Source organism: Maniola jurtina, chromosome 5, assembly GCF_905333055.1.
Source record: "Maniola jurtina chromosome 5, ilManJurt1.1, whole genome shotgun sequence".
Lineage (NCBI taxonomy): Eukaryota > Metazoa > Arthropoda > Insecta > Lepidoptera > Nymphalidae > Maniola > Maniola jurtina.
The window spans coordinates 14,415,602-14,426,304 of record NC_060033.1 but is presented as its reverse complement, the minus strand read 5'-3'; the positions used below and the strand labels follow the sequence as shown (position 1 = coordinate 14,426,304).

At 41.7% G+C, this 10,703-nt stretch overlaps 1 protein-coding gene across 1 annotated transcript; it reads right to left on the bottom strand.

Moving 5' to 3' along the window:
* Window positions 1-1,053: 1,053 nt before the first annotated feature.
* LOC123865076 (myrosinase 1-like) lies at window positions 1,054-9,869 on the bottom strand. Its single transcript, XM_045905917.1, has 11 exons — window positions 9,792-9,869; window positions 8,377-8,492; window positions 7,662-7,809; window positions 6,878-7,044; window positions 4,972-5,232; window positions 4,297-4,385; window positions 3,422-3,569; window positions 2,610-2,773; window positions 2,250-2,402; window positions 1,584-1,675; window positions 1,054-1,322 (listed from the first exon to the last, which is right to left on the bottom strand). The coding sequence occupies exons 1-11, from the start codon at window positions 9,818-9,820 to the stop codon at window positions 1,073-1,075; spliced, it is 1,617 nt and encodes a 538-aa protein (XP_045761873.1). The 5' UTR covers window positions 9,821-9,869; the 3' UTR covers window positions 1,054-1,072.
* Window positions 9,870-10,703: the final 834 nt, after the last annotated feature.

Here is a 10,703-nt window from a genome sequence, read left to right as displayed (position 1 = left end):
GAGTTTAGCAATTTATTTATTTACGTTTAAGTAGATGTACCTAATTAATACTCTTCTTCTCTTCTTTCTTTCTTTCTTTTCTGTAATCTTCTTTCTTTTCTTAAATTTTAATTAATTCTCTTCTTTGTGAATATAAGTATTTTTTTAATAAAATTCTTTTTAATTTTTTTTATCTACAAAATAGAGTAAGATAATCGCACGAAAACTACGCTTATTTCCGCACACTATATATATGGGACAGGTTTAAATGGCGATCGGGATGGGAACGCCCCGCACACCCGCACAGCGCGCGCTAACCCGATGCGGGTGTGCGAGGCGTCCCCCCGTCTCATACCCGGTTGCCATCTCAACCAGTCGCGGACTAAAGGTACTATGCGAGTGTAGGGTTGTCATAATATGATATCCCAATGACGTCCTCCTTTTCCACAAATTGTATTTGGCCTTAAACCTACATCTACAGTAATCCGATAGTCACATTAGGTATAAAGAATTTTATAACTAAAGACAATCTATGATCTAAAATAGTTCTGAAAAATATGTAACAATCAAAACATTTTACAATCCTTGTAAGGGCCGGCGCACATATGGCGGAGCGCAGCGCAGAGCATGCCTGCGAAGTTTTCTAATCGCGTGACACATTACGCGAATTTCTACCAAAGAATGGGCGAGCACGCGCGGGACTCGCGGATGCACGAGCATCCGCATGAATGCACAATTGATTTTAGATATTATTTCAATGAAGACAATGTCGATAATACATTGACTGTGAAAAATGCTCTGCGCTGCGCTGCGCCATAATATGTGCGCCAGTCTTAAGTCCTGATTATTTTGTGAGGTTACACTAATCAGCTCTTCTTTTCCATTTTCCTATCTGGCAACCCTACACATGTGTGACAGCGAAGCGATTGCTGGACATTCCGGATTCTTGCTACAACAAGGGTTAACGCCTGTTTCTATACAAGAATGCATAGTCTTTTATATAAGTACCTACATAATATTATACATTTAACAAATTAAAATAGTTTTCTTATTTTTATAAAATCCAAACATATCTAATAACAGACTCATTTATTCACAAAAAACGTCTTAAAGCTAGAAACAATATATTTAGTAGTGGAACTCCTCGTGAGAGACAACTGCTACCGTTTGTTCGTCTGCCCTGACTCCTCGCCTTGTTATCTAGGTACTTGTCCTTATAGCAAGAGTCGGGCACGTGGAGCGAGCGGCCCCGGATGACGCAGCTCAAGTAGTGAGCGGACGTGCGCGGCGTGCGCGTGCGCTTCGGATGTGTGAAGTCCACCTCGTGGATACCGAATTTAGTCCTGAAAAAAAAAACTGGCAGTCAGAAGTAAAAACTTAAAACTATGAAAAAAACCGGCCAAGTGCAAGCCAGACTTGCGCACCGAGGGTTCCGTACTCAGGTATTTTTTCCGACACTTTGCACGATAAATCAAAAACTATTACCTATGCATAAAAATAAATAAAAATCTGTTTTAGAAGGTACAGGTAAAGCCCTTTCATATGATAGCCCACTTGATATAGTTATTTTATTTTTTTTAAATTACATAAGTATGAATACGTACGTATATCCGTCCAGCCACTCGAAGCTGTCAATGAGAGACCACGCCGCGTATCCTACCACGCTCACATTGTCCACTTTGATGGCGAGTAGCACCTGCGAAAACGTCTTTGTGGTAATGACTATGTAACTAACTCTTTATATAATCAAAATTAAATATTCGTAGTTATGTCACCAGCACGCCTCTCTGAATCTATGTAGCAAATAACAGTCTAACTATGGTAACTAACCTAGATGATTTCATAAGCGAGAGACATTGCATTGAAAGACAGAAAGAAAAGCAATGCAGTTTATTGTGGACAGCTAAATTATATAGCAACTAGCCACCCGCCCCGGCTTCGTACGAGTGTTTGAAAATAAAATGTAGCCTAACAGCCGTATTCAGAAACGTTACTATGAGGTCTCATAGTGTGCTCGAACGCACAGTGTAGGTTCCACCAATCAGATGACTGTATCACGACAATTTACAATGATCTGATTGGTGGAATAATGATTGTGAATACGTATATCACTCAGGAAATGTAGCTTTCTATTGGTGAAAGAATTTTCAAAATCGGTTCAGCAGTTCCAGAGATTACCCCCTACAAACAAACTTACGAACTTTACCTCTTTATATAATAGTGTAGAGTTGTAGACTGAGAAGAGAAGTACTTAGACCTTACGTACTTACCTGTTTCAAGTAATCCTTAAAGTACTGAGTTCTATCCACGTCGTTAAGTTCGTAATCCTTGGTTGAGAACCCATTCTCCGTAATCAATATGTCAATGTCACCATATTCCTTTTTTATCCAGGATAGCTGTTCCCGGATGCCTTCTGGGACGACCTTAATGAAACAAAATTTCATTGTGAACTATATTTTATTAATCCTATCATATTATATCCCGGAAAATCAAAGAGTTCGTATGGGATTTTAAAAGCACCTAAATCCACGCGGACGAAGTAGTGGGCATCAGCTAGTATTTAATACAGAAGAAAACTGTGTTAAATTATTGGGTACCAAGTCGTGGGATAAAGCCAAAAATAAAGTTACCGGAAGTATAGGCGAGACGCCAAATTTGCTATTCGGCGGCGCCTCCAAGATGGCGTTCAGTTCAGGCGACCCAGTCACAACCCAAATGCCAGGGTCTTCCCCGGGCTTGGCGGGTCTGATTACACTCGTAGTGTAATGGTTCATTCCATAGAAATCTGCTGTGCCTATGGAAAAAATATTTTGTAAAATAACTCAATAATTCAGGACGGCCTCCAGCACGATGGGCCGATGATATTAAGCGGCTGGCGGGAAATGGCTGGATGAGGAAGGCTGAGGACCGGGTGTGGTGGCGCTCTCTTTAGGGAAGGCCTATGTCCAGCAGTGGACGTCCACACGCACAGGATGATGATAATGATAACTCAACAAGTAATAGAGACGGGCTGACATACAGATATGTAAAAACCTCTAAATAAAAGAATTAAAAAAGTAATAGACCACTTTACTTACCACGCAAGCTTCTATGAGGCCATAACTGAGTAGGCTCCTGCGGTAGTGGAGTGGTGCAAGAGGGTAGAAGTTGTCACAAGTTGATGATTCACTGAGCTCTCGCGTGACGTCATCACACCCCTCCCGCACCGCTCCACTACCGCAGGAACATACTCTCCTATGCGTTATACCTTACAATCAAGTCATTTCAATTCGTTCATGCAAATCACAAAAAACACAATCAAGGCTGGCTGCATATTACCAGAAATGGTCTGACGATATGAAGAGAGTGGCTGGATGAGGAAGGCTGAGTACAGGGTGTGGTAACGCTCTTTGGTTACGGCATATGTCAGGATGGAATAATGGTGATGACCAATACGGAATACCTTTAATAAATTCCACTTCTTCTTTGGTGAAAGATGGCAATCTGGAACGCTGGTATCCTTGTCTCAAGCTATATTCCAGCATCAGCTTCTCAATGGCAGGAGGCCAACCACCTGCTTTTGAAAATATCGGATGGGAGTATCTACCTGTCTGGAAATAAAGGCATTTTTTTAATATTCCAACCATAAAGTTTAAAGTTTGAAAGAATATCACGGAATATTTTGAAGAATGTGTTCAAGAACTTTGCGATCTAGTTCCTTCCTCGCCTCGGTATCTACTATGTCAGAAATCTTTATACAAGTGACGACAATAACTGTACAAAATTTTAACTCAATCATATTAACGACTAGCTGATGCCCGCAGCTTCGCCCGCGTGGATTGGTCAGATCCCCTGCAGCATCAGGATTGAGGAGTTGGACTCCAAATTTTTTATGAAACAATGTCGCAAAGTTCCTCGATCGATTAAAAAAGAAATGACGCAAATCGGTTCAGAAATCTCGGAGATTTCGGTGTACATAGGTAGAAAAACACAACTCCCTTTTTGAAAGTCGGTTAAAAAAGTAGCCTATGTTACTCCCTGGTCAATTCTCTACTTGTCTGTGAAAATCCCGTCAAAATCGGTTCAGCCGTTCCCAAGATTAGCCTTTTCAAACAGACAGACAGACAGACAGACAGACAAAAATTTTAAAAACGTGTGATTCAGTTATAGTATCGTTCAAATAACCATATGACCTTAATATGCGGTAGTTATTTCGAAATTACAGACAGACACTCCAATTTTATTTATTAGTAAGTATATAGATTCGCGAATGCATGAGTAACGATCGATCACACAAATAATGATATTTAATGGATTTACAGAGAAATCTGAACTAACCGAGTGCTGTCTTCCCAGTTCTGCCAACTCGGTGTCATTCGCTGTAGCCGGTCTTATGCACAATTCGTAGTTTGCGAGAGAAATGCGACCTAAAAGATTAGAATAATCATGATCAACCCATTTCCGCCCCACTACTGAGTACGGGTCTCCTCTCAGAATGAGAAGGGGTTAGGCCATAGTCTGCCACGCTGGCCCAATGCGGATTATTGGCAGACTTTACACACCTTTGAGAACATGAAGAACTCTCAGGCATGCAGGTTTCCTCACGATGTTTTTCCTTCACCGTTAAAGCAAGTGATATTTAATTGTTTAAAACGCACATAACTGAAAAGTTAGTGGTGCGTGCCCGGGATCGAACCCCCGACCTCCGATTAGGAGGCGTACCCACTCCTGACAGAAGCTTTACGCTTAATTGGAGAGGAAAGGGGAGTACCTATTAGTCATGATTGGCATGGCTAATATTCTTTAAAAAAAAAAAAAACCTAACTGCTAATTTCTGAAAACTGAAAGTTCTCCTCAATGCTTTCAAGGATGTGTGACACTTAGCCAGCGCGGCGTGCTAAGTATGGCCCAAACCATTCTTTTCTACAGGAAGACCTTAATAGTTTGCCATCGATGGGTTGATGATGGTGAAAGCGATAATTAGTTCGTATGAGAAAATTCAAAAGTTCTCACCTGGATACTTAGGTCTAAACTCCCTTTCAAATATTCTGTAAGCAGTAGCGTGTGCCAACAAAAGGTGCTTATTGCAGAGAAACGGAGCAAACTCTGGCTCCTTTATCTTGGGAGCAAAATGCCCCTTGGTGAAGGCGTAGTCGCAGATGGAGATGGCTTCGTTGATGGTGATCCAGGTCTTGACGCGGTCGGCGTACAGGGAGAAGATGACTCGCGCGTAGTCTCCGAACCATTCCACGATCAGAGGATTGGTCCAACCACCTTTGAAAGAATTATGTACAAATTGGCTTTGGTCAGACTAATTAGGGGTACGAGCCAGGTAACTTCCTCGTGTGCCTGAGTATTGTAGGTAGCAGCAGCGCTTTGTACCCTGATTTCTCTTCATGGGATATTGTTAGCCATGGCTAATTGACCTGGCAGGGAGGGGGTGTTGTCCGCGCGTCCCTCTGAGTGTCCCTAGCAGAGGGCGCAGTAGACGCAGCCATGAGACATAGCCTCAGGAGCGGAAGGTGTGGCTGTGTTGGGTGGTTGGTGATGGGGCGTCATCACCCATCCAGTCACCGGCTGCCCCACCGGTCTCTCGCCTGTCCAGTTTGGTGACGGGCGAGGGAGATGTTGACGATAGGGAACGTGGAAAGGGGATAGCCCTTCCCGCGAACCCGAGCCCTCAGGAGGACCTGTGGGTGATGGACACCGGGCGGTCCGTCTATTGTAAATTATTTAAATACTAGCTGATGCCCGCGACTTCATCCGTATGTATTTACGTTTTTCAAAATCCCGCGGGAATTCTTTGATTTTCCGGGATAAAAAGTAGCCTATATATTAATCCAGGGTATAATTTATCTCCATTCCAAACAGCCAAATCCATCCAGTAGTTTTTGCGTGATTGAGTAACAAACATCCAAACATCCACACTTTCACATTTATAATATTAGTAGGATTAGGATTAGGATTGTAAATTTAGTACCAAGTTTTTTTTAATAGTTTAGTAATTTATAATAAGCATGTTTCAAGATTAGTACCTATTAATGAACTCGCCATCCATACATAAACTTTTTATGGTTTACAAAGGAAGGCTATCTGTATTTATAATTACTAAATGTTTTGCTAAAAAGCGTAAAAGGAAAAAAGGAAGAATTACACGAGTCACGACAATAATAATTACTTACTATAAATTAAAACTTTCTGAGAAGGAGGACAAAAACTCAGGCAGGTATTAATATTATAATAATTATTATCTATTCTATATTAATAATTTCATTACCATACTGAAAAAAACCGGCTCAAATACGAGTCAGACTTTGACACGAAGGGTTATACCATCGCACAAGAAATAACTCCTTTTTATGTTATTTTTTATTTTCATGGCGGTCATTTTGAATCTATACTTACAAATAAATAAAATTGGAGTGTCTGTCTGTAATTTCGAAATAACTACCACATATTAAGGTCATATGGTTATTTGAACGATACCATAACTGAATCACACGTTTTTAAAATTTTTGTCTTTCTGTCTGTCTGTTTGAAAAGGCTAATCTTCGGAACGGCTGAACCGATTGTAACGGGATTTTCACATACAAGTAGAGGATTGACCAGGGTGTAACATAGGCTACTTTTTTAACCGACTTTCAAGAAGGGAGTTGTGTTTTTCTACCTATGTACACCGAAATCTCCGAGGTTTCTGAACCGATTTGCGTCATTTCTTTTTTAATCGAGAGAGGAACTTTGCGACATTGTTTCATAAAAAATTTGGATTCCAACTCCTCAATCCTGATGCTGCAGGGGATCTGACCAATCCACGCGGGCGAAGCTGCGGGCATCAGCTAGTTCTTAATATTTGTTGTTAGGTATACACGGCATATCATTATAGTATGACTATAACATTGATAAATGTGTGCGTACTTACCAAGATCTCTGATCTTCACCGGCATCTCCCAGTGGTACAAAGTGACGACAGGTTCTATGCCCTGGGCGAGCAGGGCGTCGATGAGGTCGCTGTAGTACTTGACACCAGCCTTGTTGATCTTGTTGGTGAAGCCGGTGGGCAGAATCCGCGGCCAACTTATTGAGAACCTTAACACGATAGGAATAAGGTTTAGTTCACATATTGTTTTTTCAAAAAAAGAAGATTAGCCAAGTTCATTATGACTAATATTCCCCTTTCCCCTCCAACTAAGCGAAAAGCTTGTCCTAAGAGTGGTTACGACAATAGTGCAACGAGTGTGTGCCGAAGAGTGAACTGCCGACCTTTAGGAATTCAGTCCGCTCCTTAACTGTTGAACTATTGTATTGAGGCTCTGATTTGTACTTATCTATAAGTTAAAAACTATGAAGAATAGGACTATCATGTTTCAGTATAAGCTTTTGGATTTTTTTAAAACCGGTCAAGTGCGAGTCGAACTCGCACACTGAGGGTTCCGCACCATCGTACAAGAAATCTCAAACCAGTATAATAAAACTTTGCAAGTTCGTATTAACAAATTCACGGTTTTCGGATTTTTTTCTGTACTTGTGCTATAAGACATTGCTACCTGCCTTTCATGATTCTAGGTCAACGGGAAGTAGTACCCTACTGGTTTTGATTCCCCCGAATTGACAGACCGACGGACAGATAGACAACGAAGTGATCCTATAACGGTTCCTTTTTTCTGGAGATACAGAACCCTGAAAATGTTTAAAAAAATACCTACCTATAAAACTGTAGCCCCATGTTCGCGGCGATCCTCACGTCCTGCCTCCACTGGTGGTACGAGTCAGCGGCCACGTCACCAGTGGCGCGGCCGGCGACGTCGCCCGGGTGGGTGTGCACCAGCCAGTCCCATGTGCTCTCACCTTTACCTATAATACACATACAGGACACTAAGCCGATTCCCGATTCCGTGAATGCACATGCCCCCAAATAAACTCATCCAAGTAGTTAGATGATGCCCGCGCGATCTCATCCACGTGTATTTAGGCTTTCATTTGGCAACTATTTGATTTTCCGGGATAAAAAATAGCCTATGTAAGGACACCTCAGGGATGCAAGCTATCTCTGATGTGGTCTGTAAGTACCCATCGAAATCGGTTAAATGTATAGGCCGTGAAAATGTAACAAACAGACTGACATACCTACACACTTTCGCATAATATACCTACTATACTAAACGGTACTAACGGTAATCCCATGATCGCGGGGGGGGGGGATTCGCTAACTCAGTGATCATCAGTGAATGAAAGCCACCAAGCTCATGACATTTATTTTTAATCCATTGAAGGTTTACTACGAAATGTTATTTTTATATCACTCAGTGAAGCAGCAATGTAGAACCAAGCCAAATGAGTTTGATGGATTTTATTTAGGTAGTGATGATGGCCGGGTGCTCTTATGATCAAGATGGAACCGGGAGCTTGGCTTAGACTTACCATCAGCATTCCATCCACCTTCGATCTGATATGAGGACGTGGCTGCACCGAACTTGAATTTGGGCGGAAACTTGTGGTTATTACTCTTAATGCTGGACGAAACTTGCAATACTGCACTGCAAAGCAAGTAGATTTTAGAAATAGCCAGCTAATGTGGCAGTAGGCACTGGCAGGCCACTTTTGCCGCAGAACTGATGGCCGCTGGGGCAGACCTGTTCTGGAGTGGAGACCGCGTATCAGCAAGCGCAGTGTGGGACGACCTCCAACCCGCTGGACTGAGGACCTTAAGAGGTTAGAGGGAAGTGGGTGGATGAGAAAGGCGGAGGATCTTGTGTGGTGGCGCGCTCTCGGGAAAGCCATGTCCAGCAGTGGACGCAAACAGGCCGATTGATTGATTGATTGATTGAAAGCAAGTAGATAGGTAAACTAGTAATCAACTATTGATTTTATTATTGTAGTGCTGCACGAAACTTCGTGCAGCACTACTATGATAGTTTTATAGTCCACTTGGACTAAAAAGTTAAACAGCACTAAAACCCGCAAACTGCCGATAGATAGCGATAGATATAGAATAAAGTTGTTTTTCTGTCACTTGGTGTATTTTTAACCCCCGACCCAAAAAGAGGGGTGTTATAAGTTTGACGTGTGTATCTGTGTATCTGTCTGTGGCATCGTAGCTCCTAAACTAATGAACCGATTTTAATTTAGTTTTTTTTGTTTGAAAGGTGGCTTGATCGAGAGTGTTCTTAGCTATAATTCAAGAAAATCGGTTCAGCCGTTTGAAAGTTATCAGCTCTTTTCTAGTTACTGTAACCTTCACTTGTCGGAGGTGTTATAAATTTTTAATTTACACTTGTAACAACATTGTAGGTAAGTACTAATAACTATATTTGTATTTTTATGAACTCAGAATTTTTAGGGTTCCGTACCTCAAAAGGAAAAACGGAACCCTTATAGGATCACTTTGTTGTCTGTCTGTCTGTCTGTCTGTCTGTCCGTCGTGTCTGTCAGGAAACCTATAGGGTACTTCCCGTTGACCTAGAATCATGAACTTTGGCAGGTAGGTAGGTCTTATAGTACAAGTACAGGAATAAATCTGAAAAGCGCGAATTTGTGGTTACATCATTAAAAAAAAATTAAAATGTGTTTCAATTTTTAAAATAAGATAACTATACCTAGTGGGGTATCATATGAAAGGGTTTTACCTGTACATCCTAAAACAGATTTTTATTTATTGGAAAAAATACCCGAGTACGGAACCCTCAGTTCGCGAGTGTGACTCGCACTTGGCCGGTTTTTTAATATCTGAATTGTTATGTAGGCTTTATAGTTTAGGCTAAAATCTGAAAGTAGGTAGTCTGAAACTAGGTAGTTAGGTACAACGATAGCAAACTTAGGTGTTATTTTTAACTTACCATAAAACAACTGTTTTGTGGTAGAACATGATTGCCACTAACCGACGGCTGTTACCTTACAAACTTTAAATATGGGAGTAAGGCGACCGTAAGAAGTGCAGGAAAAACAGTAGGTAGGTAATTATGTAATGAGGGTAATGAGTTGTATAAATATATTAATACAATGATAAAATTATTATCGGCCAAGCAGATACATGGCGGATTGCTGGGCAGGGTTCCGTATGGTAGCGGTGGCATGTAGGTATACCTATGGCGGTTTCCACATAGTAACTTTACCAAAAGGAAAAGGCGACTGACTGACTGATCCACAAGAAATTATTACCCTAGGCGGGGACTGATTTATCAAGCACAGCGAAAACTACTGGCAGATCGGGCTGTTTGGCACGTAAATATCCTCTGAGAAATGTTTTTGGTACATTCAACCCCTAAAAGGATAAAATAGGGGTTCAAATTGGTACCCACGCGTGCGAAGTCGCGGGCATAAGCTAGTTAGTTCATGAGAAGGTGCAAGTCTACAACTAATGGCCGATTCACACCAATTGCGTATGCAACACGCAACACGTACATGTGACACGTGTGTAGTGACGAACGTGAACCCGTAGACGTAACTGCACGCATTACGTCTTCGTGAACGTTCACGCCACGCAAAGAGTATGCCATGTTTCATACATTACAACGCAATGGTATGCGCTACGTCTACGCTTACGCAGTCTGTGTGAACGAGCTCTTACTTAGATCACTAGATGTCACCACGCGATCCTCAAACACGCTAACAAAGTTTTCTTTCGGAGCACCAATCATCATCATCGCTAACCGATAAACGTCCACAGCTGGACATAGGTCTCTTGCAAGGACTTCCACACACCACGGTCTTGCACCGAAGGTATCCAGCTATGATGTCGTCTGTCCACC